The following is a 21134-nucleotide window of genomic DNA, read 5'->3' on the forward strand; positions in this document are numbered from 1 at the left end:
TGGCTGTCAAATCACAAATGGAATTCTGCTGCTGAATGCCATTTATCCCCATGATCAAGACATGTTAGGTCTGATGACTATTCATAGCTACTCTTGGCTAAATGGGAACTGTTGCTCCCATCCTTGACTATGGCTGCTGAGAAGACTCTGTAGAACCCAAGCCGTCACTGCCCAGTGGACCTGAACCACTATGATTATATTCTCTTAAGTTTCTGCCTGCCGACCCAGACTCTATCCATCTTTTGGTTAGGGTCTCTCTGTTCTTGGTGTCTCTAAACTTATTTGATAGCTGTGCTATTGCCCTTGGGCTGTGTCTATAAGCCATCCTGAAGACTCACGCATGGTTTTGACCTCATCACCTCTGCTTCAAACTCCTTTTGCTGTCACATCTCTTCTCTGAGGCTCAAAAACATAACAACTTATCTGCTTGAATGAAGGGAATGGTTAGATATGTGGGGAAGAATATATTAGGTAAAACTTTGAAAATATTTCAGAAGTATTCTCTTTAAGCTGTCACATACAGCTAAGTGCAAAATTTAAAAAGAGGGTTGGATGGGAATAAACAGATTAAAGACATGTTAGAAGCATGAGTAGACCTTATTTCTAATACATCACAACTAATATATTAAAAATAGCCTGGCCTTTTCTATCCCCTGTAAGATGTCCTTCCCATGTAGTGTCTGGGGAGAGAAAAACCAGACCTTGAGGATCAAAGGACAATGGCTGAGTCTACCTTAGTGTCTTGGCTACAAAACAAAAATTACTTCTCTTCTTGTACATTTTGAGAGATAAGACAGCAAAGTGGGGTGAAGGAAGGTGGAAGGACTCCTCGGTGTGTGTTTTGGGGAGATCAGTTTATTATCTTTTCAAAGTTTCCTACACACTTCACCCAGTTCTCCCTGTTTTTTCCTCCTTGTCTCTACCCTTGTCTCTACCCTTGTCTCTACCCTTGCCTCTACCCTCTCATTCTCCCTTTCCTTCTCTTTCATGCCTTTAAACCGAACAGTTGGATCCATGGGAGAGAAGAGAACTATTTATGTTTCTTATTCCCGATTCCAAATCTCTGTAAGGTCTTTCTGAACATGATCCATCTATGGAGTTCCATCTCAAAGTAAAAACCAAAAACCAAAAACTCATTCAAGATAGGAGAGTTGAGACTCACTCTGCTGTAAAGAATCAGACACAGGGAGTCGGGAAAAAGTCTGGAGCTGCAAAGAGGCAAAAGACTTTTTCTTCCCTCTTTGTTATCTGGTGCGCGAGGAGAGGGGATTAAGAGCGCTGCTTAAGGGAGCTCCAGGGACGGGCGCGAGCCGCGGCCAACAGCGCGGACCCCAGAGACGGGCATGAGACGCTAAGGCTGCTGCTGCCACCACCAAGAAGCCTGTGTGCGAGCACAGGTCACTCTCCACACCCCCCTTCCGGGGAGCCTGTGCAGCCCGCCAAGTCCCCATAAGGTTAACATCTGACCTTTCAGCAGAATCTCTGCAAGCCAGAAGGGACTGGCAGGACATACTTAAAGTGATGAGGGAGAAAAACTTAACAACCAAGATTACTCTACCCAGCAAGGATCTCATTCAGATTAGATGGAGAAATTAGAACTCCAATAAAGATGTAAAAAAAAATATATATATAAAAATAAATCAATAAAGTAAGTACAAATAAAAATAATGAAAAAGTATTTTTTTTAATGTGCAAGATTGTCAAAGAGTAAAGCTAAATAATTATGGGCAGTGTTGAATGGGATGTTAAGGTATATTGTCGTAAAATCTTGAACTTGTGTAAACTAGTACCAATTTTTAGACAGCAGTTTGGCAACATCTGTGTGTTTATATTTGCACACATGTGTGTGTGCAGAAAAATTTGCCACAAACTATCACGTGTAACTGAGAAAGAAGATTCATGCTGTGGACTCTCCCGTTGTGGAGCAGAGGCTCCGGACGTGCAGGCTCAGAGGCCATGGCTCACGGGCCCAGCCGCTCTGCGGCATGTGGGGTCTTCCCGGACCGGGGCACGAACCCGTGTCCCCTGCATCGGTAGGCGGACTCTCAACCACTGCGCCACCAGGGAAGCCCCCCAATGTTTTTTAAAATAATTACTTACATTGTTTAAAAAAGTTATCTTGACTATGGATAATTTTTGTCCAAAAACATGAGACTATATCCAAAACAAGTATGCTTCATAATATTAAAAATAGACAATCATTAACCCAAACTTCTTCTGCAGTTTGAAGAGACTTCAAGACAAGGGCTGGAGGAAGGAACAATACAAGAGGCACCAAATTTATCCTCTTGGGATTCTCAGATTCTCCCAAGCTCAAGATTGGTCTCTTTTCAGTGTTCTTGGGGACTTACCTCTTGACAGTGGCCTGGAACCTGGGTTTCGTCATCCTGATTAGGATGGACTCCTTCATACATACACCCATGTACTTCTTCCTCAGCAGCTTATCTTTATCCTTCTTAGATTTCTGCTACGTTACTTCTACAACACCCAAAATGCTCTCAGACTTCTTCCGGAAGCCTGAATTCATCTCCTTTATGGGATGCACCATGCAATACTTCTTTTTCGCTAGCCTGGGTCTGACGGAATCCTGTCTCCTGGCAGCGATGGCTTATGATCGCTGTGTTGCTGTTTGTAATCCTCTGCTCTGCACAGATATTATGTCCCCCACCCTCTGTGTGCAGGTGGTGGTTGGAGCCTATATAGTTGGATTCTTTGGCTGTGTGCTTTACTTCAGCTCAATTTCTGTGGACCAAATGGTATCAATCACTTCTGTGACCTGCCTCAATTATTAGTCCTCTCCTGCTCTGAAACCTTTTTCCTACAAGTGATAAAGTTTGTGATAAGATTGATTTTTGGTGTGGTATCCATCTTAATCATCGTGATATCTTATGGTTATATCCCTGCCACCATCCTGAAGATCAGCTCAGTTGAAGGCAGGGCCAAGGCCTTCAACACCTGTGCTTCTCACCCGGCAGTAGTGACGTTTTCCTTTGGATCAGGACTCTTTGTCCGTATGCACCCCAGAACTGATCATTCCCTGGGCTATGACAAGATGGCATCAGTCTTCTATACAGTGGTGATCCCCATGTTGAATCCTTTGACTTACAGTCTAAGGAACAAGGAAATCAAAGATACCCTTAAGTGGTGTAAGAAGAGAATGTTTTCCCATTGTCACAGTTAATTAAAGGTCTGGTAGATTAGTGACCCTGTTGACTGGAAGTTTCTAGACTATGTAAGAGAAATGCATTTAACGTCATTCCTGGTGCTCTGGCAGGATTTCAAGTGAGTCAACGCATCTAAATCCAGCACTGGCTCAGTGCCAGGCAAATCCTGTGGCTTCTTTGAGTCTTGACAGTTGACTCTCCTCTCTTACGCCAGCAATGACTTCACAAATTAATATATTAATTTTTATGTCAATATAACCTTCAGTTTCTCAGTGTTTGACCCTTACATACACTTTCAGAATTTCAGACTGCAGGCGGGAGAGAATGGGACTAAACACAGGTCAGTAAATGATCTTTCTCATACACAACATCACAAGTAGAGCAATCACTTTGTTATAGACTTCAAACTCTCTGGGTGCCTAGGTAAATTCCAGTTGATGAAAACGGGGATGCGGAGAGAAGCGTAACTTTAGACTTTGACATAACTTCCTCGCCATGGAAAATACCACATGGAGTTTTGTCTAGAGTTTGTTTTCTGAGTTTCTATTTTTAGAACTTAACACCAATAGGAGAATGAACAAGGGACTTCTATGATACTATCCTGACCTGGGAGAGCCCAAATACAAAGAAAAGAAATGATCATTTGAATTCTGAAAGATATTGAAAAGATTACATTTCTGTTATTATGGCAGATTGAATAGCATAGATGCACCCACCACTGCAAAACTACTAAAGATGTCGGACAAAATATTTTTTAGAAAATATTTAAAAATACACTTCTGAGCAAACAAGAAAAGAAAAGGAAATCTCCAACCTCCAAATGTAAAGAAAAATCAGGAATCCTGAGAGTAAAGGCAGCTCTGAAGATGACTTTCACATTGGGGGGATCTGCTGAACTCTGGTAATATTTGGCCTGTATTGTGACAAGCACATGAGGCTCGGGGAGAGGGAGACCAAGCCCAAACTCTCGGGGAGAGTTTGATAGGAGACCCAGACATACATATGAGAGTCCAGTGGACTAGACTTTGATATGAAAGGAAATTAAGGAAAAAAAAGTCTTATCTCGGGCTTCCCTGGTGGCGCAGTGGTTGAGAGTCCGCCCGCCGATGCAGGGGACACGGGTTCGTGCCTTGGTCTGGGAAGATCCCACATGCCGCGGAGCGGCTGGGCCCGTGAGCCATGGCCGCTGAGCCTGCACGTCCGGAGCCTGTGCTCCACAACGGGAGAAGCCACAACAGTGAGAGGCCCACGTACAGAAAAAAAAAAAAAATGTCCTATCTCACAAACAAGAAATCTCAACTCTCTCAGGCTTAGTGCTGGATACGGGGAAAAGTAAACTGAAAATTTGTCACCATGCACCCTCATGGAGGTTTGTGGTCTGAATCCCACAACCTCTGCAGATAAAGGAATCTTAGGTGAGAATTAATTTTAAAACAGCCCCAGGTTGGTAGTACCCTCAAGTACCAATCAAAAGCAAATGCAAATCCTTAAGAGAAAATCTTAAACCCAAGCTGAAATAATCCCCCCATATAACTATCTGAAGAAAATCGAGCTGTACAAATCTTAAAGTACACAAGGAAACAAGATCTGATGGATGAAAGCTAGAAAGACCTGTCATGTCAAACCTATAAAGACATCAGGAATGGCAATTGTCTTAATACAAATAAACATTAGATAATGACTGATATGGTCAAAGTTAAGAAGGGGAATTGAAACTATCTTTAAAGACCAGGACAATGGAGGATTTCTGCATCTGGAGGTGTGGTGAATTATATACTATACCTGAATGACTCTCGTAACTGAAACACCTGAAATGTTAAATTTGAAATAAAATCATCTTTTAAATGAACTTCCAGTTAACTTAATGAAAAGGAGTAATAAGCTAAACCCTCAAAAGTAGTGAAACCAGGAACGCAGGAGAGTAAACAAGTGCTGAAAATGGCTATCAGTTGGAGAGTCTTGCTAAAGGCTAGAGCCCCTGACTTCTACTATGTGGACTGCATGGGTGGTGGAGGCTCAGAAGACGAGACTTAGGACATGCCCCAGGGGAACTGGAAGGCTATAACCTCAGTATAAATTAACAAGAATTCCCACAGATTATGTTCAAGAACAAAAAAGAGCAGTTCATCGTAAAAAATAAAATAATCACAAACCTCTATCTAGAGTCAAACGTCCATAACTGAGAATGGCAGGGGCAAAATAATCCCTAGAAACAGACCTGAAAACTCTTAAGATATTGGCATTATTGGTAAAGAGGATAAAGCAGTGAGGCCTAGCTACGGGGAAACACAGATGAAATCTCCCCTCAAAAGAGATACCCCCTCCTCAAAGGGAGAAATACTAAAAATAGGTCAGAGACCTGGTGAGTCAGAGTGCTAAAAACTGTAGAACCCAAAGGAAGAAGGTTGCCATTTGCCACAGTGTGGATGGAACATAGGGGCATATGCTGAGCCATTAAGCTGGACAGAGAAAGACGAATACATATGATCTCACGTGTATGTGGAAGATAAACAAACAAACAATCTCACAGACAGAGAACAGATTGGTGGTTGCCTGAGGTATGGAGTAGGGAGGAGGCAAGTGGGTAAAGAGAATCAAAAAGTACAAACTTCCAGTTATAAAATAAATAAGTCAGGGGGACATAATGTACAGCCTGTAGACTCTATGTACCATGCTGTATATTGAAAGCATTGTTAAGAGAATAAATCTTAAAAGTTCTCATCACAAGAAAAATAATCTGTAGCTATGTGACGATGGACGTTAACTAGACATCGTGGTGAGCACCTCACAACGTATACAAATATTGAATCATTATGTGGTACCGCTGAAACGAATATAATGTTATATGTCAATTACATCTCAAAAAAAAAAACAAAAGGAAGAGCGTTGGTATATCTATGCAGTGGAATATTATTGGGCCGTAAAAAGGAGTGAGGTGCTGACACGTGCTGCAATATGGCTGAACCTTGAAAACGTCATGCCAAGTGAAAGAACCAGTCACAAAGGACCACATGTTGTATGATTCCATTTTAATGAAATCTTCAGAATAGGCAGATATATACAGACAGAAAGATTAGTGATTGCAGAGGGATAAGGGGGTGGGGAGGAAAGGGGAGTGGCTGCTAGTGAATATGGGTAAAAATATTTAATGAAAACATCCTAAAATTAGATTGTGGTAATCGTTGAAAAACTCTGTGAATAGACTGCAAGTCACTGAATTGGACACTTTAAAAGGCTGAATTTTATAATACGTGAAGTATACCTCAGTAAAGCTGTATGTTTTGTTTTGTTTTGTTTTGGAAAGAAAGAGGCTGGAAAGTGCACAGGACAAAAGGCAAAGTTCTCGGGAAGGCACAATTTCTGTGGTGGGTATTCCTTAAATATTTGGTAATGAAAGAGAAAAAGGAAGTGAGCAGGAAAATTGAAGGTCCTAAGAAAAATTTTAAAATCAAGCAAAACACTCACCCATCTCTGTTCCTGAGTAAAGTGACTGTACAAAAGAATTGCTCTTCTCTGTACCAACAGAAGAGGACACTCTTAAGCTAAGAAACCCAGTTTAACGTTCAAGCCCCATTCCCTGTTTGATCCTCATAGAACCCTGCACAGTCTCAGACCTCAGGCCCTGGTAGAAACATGATTGAGCAATACTTCCAGGATCTAGCAATTCCCCCACCTGTGGTGCTGTGGCATGGTCCAGATATATCGTTCACCAACAAGACATATACCGAACAGCTCAGTGTTCTTGGGACAGTGTTACCTAACTCAGGTCCGGCTGCTCACTGCTCAAAAATCCATACGTGTGAGAGAGACAAATGTTGGTAGAAGGGAAAGTTGCTTTTAATCAGAATACCTGCAATCTGGGGAGATGGTGGACTCCGTGTCCCCCAAAAACCATCTCCAAAGATTCTGCTTGGCCATGAAAGTTTTTAAAGAGAAAAAGGGAAGCAATCTCAGTTAATCATTGAGATATGGGGTCAAAGTCATCCGCATACCCCGCTGTGTGTAGGCTTGTGTGCAGGCTTGCTGACTTTTTGTGATTTTTCTTTAGATGCTATCTTTTTCACGCAGCCTGTAAAAAGGGAAGTTAGGGAAGAGATCTGGTCATCTGTTAATTACTTATTCTTCATTTCTACTTCTTTGATCTACAGAAAGAACCAACAGATTAGGCGAGGTATTGTGTGGCCAAAATATGTGAAATATGTGTGAGGGCCGGAGATGAGTAGAGCATGGGGGTGCCAGCTTTAAGGTTAGTGACAAGACAACAGGGTCTCCCACAGAGAGCTCTTTCCTGTGAAAAACTGCTTACAACAGAACTGAGACAAATGAAAGAGCAGGAGGGTGCAGGGAGCCTTTTTGGTCAGAAGTAGAAACGAAGAGATTCACCATAGGTTTCCTCGAAATAGCCATTTCTCTTTATGCATTTAAAATATGGCTTGACTTGTTTAGTTACATATAGATTGTCAAGAATGTATTACATAGCCATAAAGATGACCAAATTAACCAATGAATTTGAAGAGGCAAGTAAAATGGAACAGAGTCTTATATACATATGATATATGGGTTATGAGACACCAAAATGAGATATCCTGTTAGATTTTCATTAACCAGTAGAGGGAGATCCATCAGAAGACTCTACTGTAACTGAGGACTTAACACAAGACGAGGAGAGCAGTGGACGGATTTGACTAGTGAGTGTTGACACCGACTTTAGTGTAACTGTTTGCAGTTTGTATCCACAAACATTTGGTCTTCATGACAGCTTGGCTTTGAGACCCTCATCTTATAGATGAGGAAGCAGAACCTCAGCTCACATTTGGAAAGGCGGCCTAGCAAACGAGCAGCAGACGAGGGACAAGGCATGCACGTGCAACTACATCATCCAAGGGGACAGAATATTAACACGTCTCCCACAGTGGTCCAAACAGGATACTCTTTTCTCCCAGGAGTTGCCACTTTAGCTGGAATTATCCCTTCAAATATCTTGGCATGGCTGTCTGAGAAAGGCCAAGTGCATTCACCACTGCTATGTGCCTAGGACACATGAATACTTATCTTCGGTACTTCTCTTCACCCCAAGCCTTTTAGTCCCTTATAACTGTGGATTAAGATAAGAAAATTCTCACTGTAAGAAAACTCCTTGAACTAAACAACAAGCGCTTTCCAAGTAACTTCAACCTGGTTTCATCTGCAAAAGGGATGTGAAAATATTCTCCCTCCCAACGTCATAAGATGCAAGATGTGACACTCTCCTTGAAGAGGTGAGTAGAGCTAAAGAACCCCATTATCTTCTCTTGCCCTGTTCAGGAGGAAGACAGTAGGCAGAGAACCCAGCCGCACTGTGCTTAGAATTCTGACCTACAGAATTGTGAGATAATATATGCCTATTGTTTTTTTTTTTTTTTTTGCGGTACGCAGGCCTCTCACTGCTGTGGCCTCTCCCGTTGTGTGTGTTTGTTTTTAAGGTTGGCATTCTTTCTTTATTTATTTTTGGCTGCGTTGCGTCGTCGTTGCTGTGCGCGGGCTTTCTCTAGTTGCACGGAGCGGGGCCTACTCTTTGTTGCGGTGCGCGGGCCTCTCATTGTGGTGGCTTCTCTTGTTGCGAAGCACGGACTCTAGGTGCGCAAGCTTCAGTAGCTGTGGCTCGTGGGCTCTAGAGCGTGGGCTCAGTAGTTGTGGTGCACGGGCTTAGTTGCTCTGCGGCATGTGGGATCTTCCCGGAGCGGGGCTCGAACCCGTGTCCCCTGCATTGGCAGGCGGATTCTTAACCACTGCGCCACCAGGGAAGCCCACGCCTATTGTTTTAAGCTGCTAGATTTGTGTTAATTCGTTATGCAACAATGGGAAATTAATATCCTCATTTACATTTTAGTTTGCTTCTCTGTAAAGCTACCCCCCTCTGAACTTTGCAGTTGATATCCTGATGAAGTTTTAAAAGTTCCTGTATAGAAAAATTGTCCTGTTCCATTCAGGAAACAGTCACCGAGCTTCTGCTTGATGCCGAGCACTGCGATACAAAGAGGAATAAGAAGTTGAAGCCCTAAAAGACCTCAAAGAGAAATAATACAAGTAAAAGACCTCAAAGAGAAATAATACAAGTAGACACATAACTATTGCCTGAGTCAGAAAGTGATAGATGCCATGAGAGAGTAACGACTACAGGCTATGAGAGTTTAGAACAGGGAGAATTCATATCCAGTTGAGGGTGTCACGAAAGGTTATCTTGGGCTGGCTGTGGGGAATATGATAGGGAGACAACAGAAGGTTCAGGAAGGATTTTACGCAGCACTGAATTTCTTTGTGGGGTCGTAGACCTCATTTAAATAGCTGATCTCACCAGCAACCTAAGTCTGGGAATAGTACAGGGAAAAAGAAGAAAATCATGAGGGGTGGTAGTAGGAATAGCTTAGAGCCAGTAGACTCATGAACCTGGGAGGGTTTGAGGAACAAAGAGTCACCAAGAATAGGTTCACTGACAGTTGCATAGTAGAAAAAGAAGAAGTTTTGATAAAGGGAAATTTTAGGGTTTGAGATTTTAAAATTTAGCAGTCTCCCATTATGGTGAGGTCTGGGATGGGGCTACCACATTGTGTTACTGGGGTAGCATAGAGGTTGAAGCTGGTGGAGATCTAGAGGTCAAGACAGTGTACAGCTAGGGAATTTCAAGGCGTCAACCTTGAGAAACCATCTGATTTCTCTTTCCGGTTGCCCTTAATCCTAGAGAGCTAAATAAATGTTGACTTAAGGAGCAAACAGAAGAATGAAAGAATCAGAGTGAGGTGAAGTCAATCCAGAAATATTTCCAGCATTACTGAGTTCAAAATTTAGTCTTGAGGAGAGGCAACAAATGGGTGAGTAATAGGTTCTTTCTTGCCATTCCTAGCCATGTGTGGCTGCTTTTAAGCTGACTGCCCAAACACATTGGGTTAGAGTGACGTGTTGAGACCTCAATCAGAGATATAATAGAGGCAGTGCACAGAGGGAATCTGTTGGGTTTTCCCTCTATCTTTCTATCTGCCACATCTGATAGAATTTCAAGACCATTTTCAGATTTTCAGCTCATTAATGATTCAGTAAAATAAACAGATACTTGATACCCGACAGCTGCTCTCTCCTCTCTTCCTCTCTTGCCTCTCCAAGACGTCAACATCCATGTAGACTAAAATGTTCCTTACTCATCTGGCTTTTTATGGCCTCATAGACAAGGCCTTTCCCACCATCTGGGATCCAGCTGGATAGCGCTCTTCAGTGAACATTTATCAACCTGACTGCCTGTATCCAATCACAGCCGCCTTTTCTCCTTGAAATTCAGCCCACTGAAACGTGCTACTTTTAAGATAAAGCAAATTCAGAGTGGTTGTACATTTCCCAAGCAACATCAGCTCTGGGTCATTTTAAGGTCTATTTTAAGGGACAGCTCAGCGTTGCAATGCACAGTTAATTGGATGCATGATTCCTACTGGCTCCATGCTTGTCCATGTTCTGTGTCCCAGAAAGTCTTCTTTAGGAACGTCTGGGGGTGGGCTCTCTCAGCAGGGGATACCACAGCAATGTGGCTCCCCAGAAGAGCCTCAACCCTTCCCATCACTCCAAACAGCACTGAAGGATCAGAAAAGAGCCTCAACCCTTCCCATCACTCCAAACAGCACTGAAGAGTCTCTTAAAGAATAGACAACAGACACTGTGTGTGAAGGGCGACATCTGCCTGACATGTGTGGTGGGGCAACTATTTTCTAGGTTTTGCAGTGCTGGTTTATAGATCTATTCTAAGACTGAGAATGGATTTCAGAGAATACCTTCTCCATTTACCCTGGACCCAGAAAAGTAAATAAACTTCTATGTAATTTTCAATGAGCTAAAACAACGACTGGCAAAGGCAGACGAGACCAGCTTTAAGCAAAAGCATAACGTCCTATAATTTTGTCCTCTGTGCCGCCTCCTCCCTTTTTAAGCCCCTCCCTTCCTGATTCTGTGTTCCCTGATTCACTGATTACCATTTGCCTCCATTGTTCTCATCCAATCTTCCTTCACCTCTCATGATTGGAGGCACAAGCTTAAGTTCTGGCTTCTGCCAATGACCGGCTGTGATCTGTCAGCAGCCATGCCTGAGAATTACTACAGCAGAGTATCCATCTCCAAGGCCTTTCCTTCAGTATCCAGATCTGTTCCAATGTCCCTAATCGTGAAAATTCTTTTCCCTGACCTTGCCAGCCATGATACCAGCTTTCCCATTTCCTTCTCTTCTTTTACTGCTAAACTGGGATCTCATTTTTTTCTGCACCTGGCTTTACTCAAACCCTCTCTGATCCCCACTCCAGATAGCCCATCTGAGATTGATGGACTCCTACTGAAACTGTGCTGGACAGATCACCACTTCCTTCTTGCCACATCCAGTGGCTTTTTATTCATATTTTTCTATCTTTGATTTCCATGCCAGGTTCACCAAGCGTCACTGGGTGGTAAGGGCTTTGAGGGTCAGGGTAAGAAACTTGGGTGTCGTCAGGCTATCAATGAACAATACGAATGAATATTCTTGAGCGAGGAGAGACACGGTTGGACCTGTTTCGGGAGGTCTTCCTGCAGGTCTAGGAGGAAGGATTGAATTGGAAAGAGTCTGAAGGCGAAAAGAAAGCAGTTGGAAGACTTTGGCAGATTATGACCAACCAGGTGAAAACTGCCTGACAAAGAGGGACTGGGATGGAGATGCCACGGAAGGCGGACTTTATTCTATTGAAGATATTCTTATTCTGCAAATGTCAAAAGAAAGAGAGTCCTTTCTGAAATTTTGCCTTGGGAAGAAGGGAAGGAGATAGGCAGGGGCTTTTAAAAACACCACAGTCTTCCAGTAATTCCATCCTTACACCCTTGCCTCTGCAACGAGGAGTAAGAAACTAGAGGGTTTTTTTTGGTTTTATTCACATATTTTTTTAATCTAGAAAAGATGAATTACATACAAACGACTGCATTGACCATGATGACCCTTTCCCCAATGTCAAGCCTTAGAGGGATCCCAAGAATGTAGGCCTAAGGCCAAGAGTTGGGAATTTGGGGAAGGGGTATAATTATTTTAGCTTCACAGTAAGAGATTATGACCCTGATAGGAGAGAAGTGGATGGGGTCTGGGAGTGGAGAACGGAAGAGGCAGAAGATTTTTCTCATCTGGCTGCAGCTTGAAGAGCTGCCAACATAAACAGGGTGTGGCTGTCATCTTTCACAAATCCTCGAAAGGAGCCGCAGAGTCCTGTGGGTTTGCACAATACCCACTTCCTTCTGTTCCTTCCATGTCCTTTCACCAGATACACAAATAGATTTCAAGTCTTTTCAAGTTGGATATTTGATAAATCATAAACAAAACATGGACATGAAGGAAATCTGGCCTTAGTCAAACACCAAAAGTTATTTTTCTTTTAAACTCCCGACTCACTTTTTTTTTTTTGAAAAATGAGGCCTATCGAGTGATTTTTTCCCCCATTGCCATACGTTTTTCATGTCCTTGTGGGGGTGGGCGACGTGGGGTATAGAGGACTGAACATGGACTTTGGATTCTGGAAGACCTTAGTACAAATGCCAGCTTTATCACAACCTCTCTGCATGACCTTTGGTAAGCACTTCCCCCAAATTCCTTTTTCTCATCTGAAAATGCATTTAAGAATGCTTTCCATTGGGAGCTACTGTGAGGCTATTATGAAACAAAGGATACAAGAGGCCCAATCTATACAGCCAAAAGTAGTAGTACCTGTCAGTCTTCTTTCCTCTTTCTCCTCATTGTACAAAATCATAGAATCTTAGAATTTTGAAGAACCCATTAGGTCAACTAGTTCAGTCTCTCTGTCTCTCTCTCAGATAGCCTATTTATTTTACTTTCTTCCAGTTTTATTGAGATACAAATGGCATAACACTGTATCAGTTGAAGGTGTACAACATAACAATTTGGTACAGGTATATGCTGTGAAATGATTACCACACAGGTTTACGTAGTTATGATACATCACCTCACGTAGTTACAATGTTCTTCCTTGTGAGGAGAACTTTTAAGATCAACTCTCTTAGCAACTTTTAAATATATGACGCACTATTGTTAACTATAGTCACCATGCTGTACATTACATCTCCAGAACTTATTTCTCTTATAACTGGAAATTTGTTTTGGTCACCTTCACCCATTGCCTCTGGCAACCACCAATCTGTTCTCTGTTTCTATGACTTTCTTTGTTCGTTTTTAGATTCCACATATAAGTGAGATCATCACTGTCAACTGTACTATCTTCTCCTCACGTACTTCCAGTGATGGGGAATTTACTCCTTTCCAGAACATCCATTCTACCTTTGGACTGTCCTATTGTTTCCTTATAATTTCTCTGTCTCTGTCTCTTTCTCTCTCTCAATTTTACCCATTCAGTCCTAGCTCCAACCCTTGGAGTCATTCAGAAGATATTTTTACATTGAAGAAGTTCTGTAAAATAATTGGTGCTTTACAAAGGTAACTGCCGTTGATGATATAGTTACCTATTTTGAAGCTGAAATCCACTCTTGGCTTTCCCTGCTCTAGGGATATATTAGTGGAACCAGACCAGGGACTAGAAATATAATGGAAGCAGGGCCAATGGAAATCAACTCCACCCAACCAAAGCTGGCATCCTTTTTCCCTCCGAGCCCTGATGGGCAGCCAAGCTGTCAGTAGGTTCTCTCTGGGATATGTCATACCCCACAGCTAGATAGATCCAATGGTACGTCAGAGAGAATGGGCCTTGCTTTAAAGCCCCATCAAGTCCTTCCCTTGGTGGCCAATTTAAAGTAGCTACATATAAATTTTGTTTATCTTTTTGGCCAACACCAGTGTTCCAGGTGCAAGTAGAGATGGGTTTCATTTTTGTCACAAGCTTCTGGTCTTAGCCATCTGACCGAAACCCAGAGTTTACAGAGTTGTGGGTGAGTTTGCCTTTTACCCTTCTTTAGATATGGTTCATGGTGAATTCTAGAATCACAGAATGAGAGAGTTAGAAAGACCCTTGAAAATGAGGAAGGTGGAGCAGGCAATATGCTGGAGTCCTCTTCCCTACTGCTCTGACTTTGACCAGAGGATCTGGACTTGACCTATTTTATATTCTGGAATTCTGCAGAAGCTCTCATTTTTAAAAAGTTTCTGCTATTTACAAATGGAAAAAAGGAAGGAAAGAAAGAAGGAAGGAAGGGAAGTGGACTAGAAAACAATGATCTAAGCTGATTTTTTTCTAGTATAGACAGGAGATAAGAAGATTAAAATTCAGAAAGGCAAATATTTTTTCCCAAGGTAACACAGCAGAAAGGTAGGAGAAACAGGACTTGAAGCACTTTTCTTTTTCTTTTTTTTTTTTTTAAGGTTTCAGTCCAGGGCTTTTTACACTATTCTAGACTCATGAATGTGTTCATGTGTGTGTCTGCAATTAAAAGAAAAATCATATAATTTCCTTGGATTCTCTCTAGTGACCGTTGAAACTCCAGGTTTTAGAATAAGGTAAAGCAGAAAGAGCTAACCTTGGAGAATGAGATTTAGGTCCTAATTTCACTTCTGGTACCAACCAGCGGTACAGACAATAACTCTCTCTCTTTGGCTTCACTTTTATTTTTTTATAATGGACAAAGGCTGGGCTAACTGGTTTCTATCTCTGATATTTTATTATTTTAGGCATATCACCAGAATTTTCTGGACATTCAGGGAGTATTTAAAATAGGGCAGATCCAATAGTCTTGGAATTAGGGAAAGTTTATAATGTCTATATAGTAACTATCTTATAGCCCTTTATTCAGCCAGATGACATATATTCATTGGACACCTATAATCTGCTATGTACTGTAACAGATAAGGAGAAAGAATTGATGAAAGCAGAAAACACATTTCTTTTCCTGCATGTTATTCTCTCTAAGTTTTCTTCATCATACCCTACAAAGTCATCTGAAGTGCAAATAGGCTCTATACCTCAATTATATCATTTATTTGGGAATTACCACATTAGAACCTCATTGCTCTTTATTTTGGTAGTGGCTTAATTTTGTTAAAGTATGAATGGACTTGCTCAGGTTGAGGAGAAGAAAACTCTTTACAATGATTTTCAGAATTCAAGTTCCACATGACCAGTCTTGTCCAGTCAGTTGGGATGGGGTAAGTATAATATCTATTGCTGTTCCATCTATACTATGGTCCTATGGATTGCCCAGACCCATGGCCAGATTCTTTCAAAGCACTCAGGAGAAACAGTCTCTAGAGTCAAAGAATCAGGGGTTTAAATCTTGGTTTAGTCATTTAATATCTCCTTGAGCTGCCATAGCTTCAATGAGATTCTTGTCTGTAATACATGTCTTTTGGAATTGTAAATTGAACTCATTCAGCAAATACTATTTAATGTCCACTATGTTCCAGGCACAGTGCAAGGAATTAAGGTTATAATGCCCTCCCAGACTTCACAGTTAAGGATACAGACAGAACAAGTCAGCAAGCAAAGAGTAAATACAGAGTGTGGTAAGTGTTATCAAATAAGCCAACACGTTGCTATAAATATTGGCCATAACTTCCTACATCATAAAGGGCATTTGGTTGATGTAGCAATTATTATGTAGAAGCACGTGCACCTGGGGTTAGTCAGCCGGTGCAGTGGAGAGCAGACCTTGGATTAGGGATGAAGTACATCTGGGTTCAAACCCTGATAGTGTGGATCCTTTGTTAAATAACAAAAATATTTATTTTTCCCTCCAAAACATGATGTGATTTATTTCATTTACTATTCACAACCTAGGAGGTAGTCCTAGTATTGCCTCCCCTTTACAGTAGAGGGAACTCAAAAGAGATTTGAGAATCCTGTGTCAGTGTGAGCAAGGCCACATAGCTAGTGAGTAGTGACGCAAGGATTGGAGACTAGCTACGTCTGACGTCAAGGCCATGCTTTGGAGGACCACCAATACCATGACCGATGTGAAAATTTTGTAGAACTTAAAAACACTAAAAATAAGTGATGGTGGTTCTCAGACCATGCAAACTAATTTATATATAGTTATTATCATAAGGAAATTTAATGTATGTCTCATACTCAGATAATTCAGGTCAAAATGACCAGGTTATCGATGTAGTAATCATATAAAAGAATTGGCAATTAGCTTTTATCACACTCTAAAAATGTAATAGACTAGGTATCATAGAACCTTGAGGCTGAAGTAGCAAGAATCATGATGAATCTTACTAAAATATACCTTTGAAAACAACTGTAAATGTGAAAAATGAAGGGGGAGGGACGAGTTGTCTGGCCATATATGGTTTATCTTCTCGACTGCACTGCAGAATGAATGGTGCTGTTACATCTCAGGGAAGAATTCGTTTCTAAATCTACCTATTTTAATTCAAATCATCATCAGCTTTCTTCCCGGCCTTTGAAACAACTTTCTATTCTTGCAAATTTCCAATCTTCCTTCTCAGCCTTCTTTCACTCTGATCCATCTTTTACACTGTTTCTGCACTGCCCTCAGTTATATTGTTAAACACGTACTTGAGGGCTTCCCTGATGGCGCAGTGGTCGAGAGTCCGCCTGCCAATGCAGGGGACAGGGGTTCGTGCCCCGGTCCGGCAAGATCCCACATACCGCGGAGCGGCTGGGCCCGTGAGCCATGGCCGCTGAGCCTGCGCGTCCGGAGCCTGTGCTCCACAACGGGAGAGGCCACAAGAGTGAGAGACCCAAAAACCACGTACTTGACAGCTAGTTCCCTGCTTACAAAAAAAAGTAAAATTTAAAAAACAAACAAAAATAAAATGTTCATGTTTTCCTTTTGGCCATAGGGGAAAGGTCAAACTCCTTAGCGTGTTATTTATTCAACAAATAGGTATTGAGCATCTACTATGTGCTAAGCACTGGTCTAGGTGCTTGTGATACTTCAGTGAACGAAAGAGACAAAAATGCCTAAAAATCTTGGTCTTCATTGAGCTTACATTCCTGATGAGGGTGGGAGACAATAATCAACAAACCAATGAACTATGTGCAATAGTAAGAGGTGATAAGTCCTATCAAAAGAAGAGGGCGGGGCCAAGGGGACAGAAGCCCAGAAGCGGAGAGAAGGTTGAAATTAAACATGAATATGTAAACACATACATGCAATTATATATAATATAGTATGTGCAATTATATACGGAGTAAATGCAATTACGTATATGAAACATTTCAACAAATGTCCTCACCATCTTTGCTTTTGAAGATCTTTCACAATTTGTTCAGCCCCTGCTGTCTCTCAAAAGTAGCCTTATATTATCTTCTCTTTTATTTATTATTTTTTTTTGCGGTACGTGGGCCTCTCACTGTTGTGGCCTCTCCCGTTGCGGAGCACAGGCTCCGGACGCGCAGGCTCAGCGGCCACGGCTCACGGGCCCAGCCGTTCCATGGCATGTGGGATCTTCCCGGACCGGGGCACGAACCCGTGTGCCCTGCATCGGCAGGCGGACTCTCAACCACTGCCCCACCAGGGAAGCCCCTATCTTCTCTTAATTCTATTTAGCCTGTGCTCCTGCCATGCTAATGTTTTTAAGGTGCCTCAAACACTATGGTCTCCTGTGCTTTTACAAATACTTTCCCCATTTTTAATATAAAGCTCTTGAGCCAACCACCTGTCAACCGCTCACACACACAATTTTCATTCTGGTGACCGCTTCCTCATTGCTGGACTCTTCCTCAAACACATCTCCTCTCAGAAGCTATGTCCAGGACCCAGGGCACCGTGCAAATAGTACTCTTAGAGCACTGCCATGCTGTGCTGTGATTTGTCTGTTTCCTGACTATCCTGTACAGTATGTTGAATATTTTCAACTTAATAGGAATGTTTTATTATTTCGTACATCACCCGCATTTCTCTATCAAACACATGGGGCAAGGTGAGTTGATAATATTTGTGCAAAATGAGCATAAGCTTTTCACAGTGTTGAACTTCTATTTCCTTATCCCTTTTTTTAATCTCTAAAGGGGATGCCAGTTTTTCAGATCTCTAAGTGTTTCATTCCTCTGCTTTAAGGAAAAAGAACACCTTGACCCCATAAAACCTGGTCAGAACAGACTATGATGATAAGAAACACAAAATTACCTCTCTAGGCATTTCTTCTCAAAAAAGAAAAAAATCTAGTATAAATCTGAGTGGCTCATTAATCCAATCACAATGCTTGGATCAACTGGAAAAAAAAAAGTGGGGGTACTTAGTCCAAGTGCTATTAACAACCTCCTTTGATAAAGTCATGACATTGACAGTGAAGGTGATGATCCAGATAATGCAAAAATGCCAGTCTCTTCTGGGACCTGTCACTTCTGCATAAACAAATGAATCAGATCAGGGTGACAGCAATCTCTTTGAAAGACCCAATAAATGCTGTAGAGGGGATTTCTGCATTGGACGGAGGTAGGACATTTGCCTTCCACTGTCTCTTCTGGCTCTGGGGCATCTATGTTTCCATGACAGAACAAAATGGTTTCTTCACCTGGATTTTCTTTGCCCCAGGAATCTCATTTTGGGGCTTTGAAGGCAGCGGAGAGAAGAGAGATGGCCCTGGGAAGGAATATCAGCATGATGACCAGTTTCATCCTTTGGGGATTTTCAGAGCATCCAGAGCGGCAGGTAACCCTCTTTGTACTGTTTCTGGGGATCTACTTCATGACTCTGGCTTGGAACCTGGGCCTTATTGTCTTGATTGCCATGGAGTCACACCTCCACCCCTCCATGTATTTCTTCCTTTGTAACTGTCCTTCACCGATATTTCATACACCTCCTCTATAGCCCTTAAGATGCTCTGTGACTTCTTCAAGGAGCAGAAGACCATCTGCTGTGATACTCAATTTTTCTTCTTCATTGGCATGGTAAGCACAGAGGGCTGTCTCCTGGAAGCCATGGCATATGACTGGTACGCTGCCATCTCCAACCCTCTGCTCTACACAGCCTTCATGACACCCACCATCTAATGGGGATGGCCATTACGGTGCATGCCGGAGGATTCCTCACCGGATTGGTCCAAACCAGCTCTATATTCTGGCTCCATTTCTGTGGGCCACGAATCATTAACCACTTTTTCTGTGACCTGCCACCGCTGCTGGTCTTGCCTTGTTCTAGTACCTTCCTCAGCCAGGTAATGAACTTTCTTGTTGTGTGTACAGTTGGTGGGACTTCAGCTCTTGTGGTCCTGGTTTCCTACTGCTACATCATTGCTGCTGTCATGAAGATCCATTCAACCCAAGGGCCAACAAAAGCTTTCAACACCTGTTCCTTTCATCTGACCACAGTGATTCTCTTCTATGGCTCTGGTCTCTTCTCATATCTCCATTCTAGTGCTGGCTACTCATTAGACCAAGATAAGGTGGTGTCCATGCTCTATGGAGCTGTGATTCCCATGATGAGCCCCATCTCCCCATCAAGGAGATCAAAGATACATTGAAAAAGCTCAAGGAGAGAAAGAAGTAGATGTCCTCTCTGTGTCTTATAGTTCCTTGAGTTTAAAAGAAAAAACAAACAAAAATCCCTTAAGTTTTGCTATATGTAATCATAATAATAAGTGGCCCACTTATTATTAGTAATAATAGGAATCTGAATAATAATTTAAAGAAACTCTTTCAAATAAGATCCCCAACCTACATACCTACTGTGTAATTAGGCTCTACAAAGGTTTGTTCCTTCCTTTTACTCTTCTTGTCATAGACTGTTAGGGTTTCAATTTTGATCACTTGCAATAGAAAATAAATATGCTTTGCTATGATATTCCTTAGCTTTATGGCCTCAGGTGCTGTGTCCAGGATGCCTTAGAGCCAGCTGGGGCATGGCCTAGGACCATGAGCATTGATTAGAGACCTGTTTACAAAACACCACTCATACCAGTCCATTCACTATTTGGGACAAATTTTTTGTTCCCTTTGCCTTGGATACTTACCTATCCAAAGGTTGATACTGACCAGGAAGGCTGACTCTCTGACCTGAGAGCCCTCGTTGAATTGGGTTCAGCAGTGGTTACTCGGAGTCAGCAAAGCAATAGGGTATCTGTAAACTGTGTGTGAAAAGAGACCAGGGTCACATCTGTGGGGTCATGGTGTCCCCTGGGGTCAGAAACAGGGACCTAAACCAGCAGATCCAAAGATGTGAAATCACAGTGAGCAAAGAGCACAGATAAGGGTAAAGGAGGATCCCTAAAGGAGAGCAGAGTGCCATACCGTTAGTTTTCTTGGCTGAAACTGCCTAGTGACTGGGTGGGACCAGATTTAAGGAACAGAGTCAGAGAAGAGTCTTCCTCTGGCAGCTCTGATTCCATATCTGTTCCCTAGACCAGCTTCCACTCTTGCTCTGTGCATATTTGACTTACTCTCTGTTCTCACCTCATCCCCAATTGACTTTCACTCCATATACTAGAGTTTGTATCTTTTCTACTGTTGCTCCGGAATTTGAATGCAGCCTGTTCCGTGATTCTGGCACCCCTGCTTTCATTTTCATGCATTATCTCAGAAGGGGTCCCTTCTATGTCCTATCCCAGATCTCTATGACATGATTTGAGATAGGACAACCAAGTCAGTGAGTTTGCAGCAGAATTGAATGTGGATTTTAATTCGGCTTTGATCCTATTCTACAAGATGGTTCTTGAGCAAAGGACAAACATTTATGAAGTCTTGCTTCTTTAGTGGTTGTGTATGTAAATCATGGTGAATCGTGACAGCCTTCCCTAAGCTGCATCAACTTTGGCTGTAACTCTTCTGCTTCAGTCCTTCTTTCAGTTCTTGCTGGTATTTGATCCATTCTCCTCTGACCACTTGGATTACTGGGAGTTTATGTATAGGAGGGGTATGACTTTGAAGTTTGTCTGTAAAGCCTTCCTTGGTCCTTGACTCCTCCAGACATAGTAAGGAGTTACTGCAGTGTATTCCCATAGCATCGTCTATTTTATCCATCAGCTCCTACAACACTACTATTTTTTTCTTGTTTATTTTTCTTCCTTCTACT

General features: G+C 42.1%; 1 protein-coding gene and 1 pseudogene across 1 annotated transcript; both read left to right on the forward strand.

Moving 5' to 3' along the window:
* Positions 1-1082: 1082 nt before the first annotated feature.
* Positions 1083-3181, forward strand: LOC112402009 (olfactory receptor 1440-like). The gene is given in 3 exon segments (XM_024748539.1): positions 1083-1111; positions 2231-2718; positions 2721-3181. Coding segments are annotated over 3 exon segments (978 nt in total).
* A 15445-nt stretch (positions 3182-18626) lies between these two features.
* LOC112402010 (olfactory receptor 5A1-like) lies at positions 18627-19613 on the forward strand (annotated as a pseudogene).
* Positions 19614-21134: the final 1521 nt, after the last annotated feature.

The sequence above is a fragment of the Neophocaena asiaeorientalis genome, unplaced genomic scaffold, assembly GCF_003031525.2.
Source record: "Neophocaena asiaeorientalis asiaeorientalis breed wild unplaced genomic scaffold, Neophocaena_asiaeorientalis_V1.1 scaffold43, whole genome shotgun sequence".
Lineage (NCBI taxonomy): Eukaryota > Metazoa > Chordata > Mammalia > Artiodactyla > Phocoenidae > Neophocaena > Neophocaena asiaeorientalis.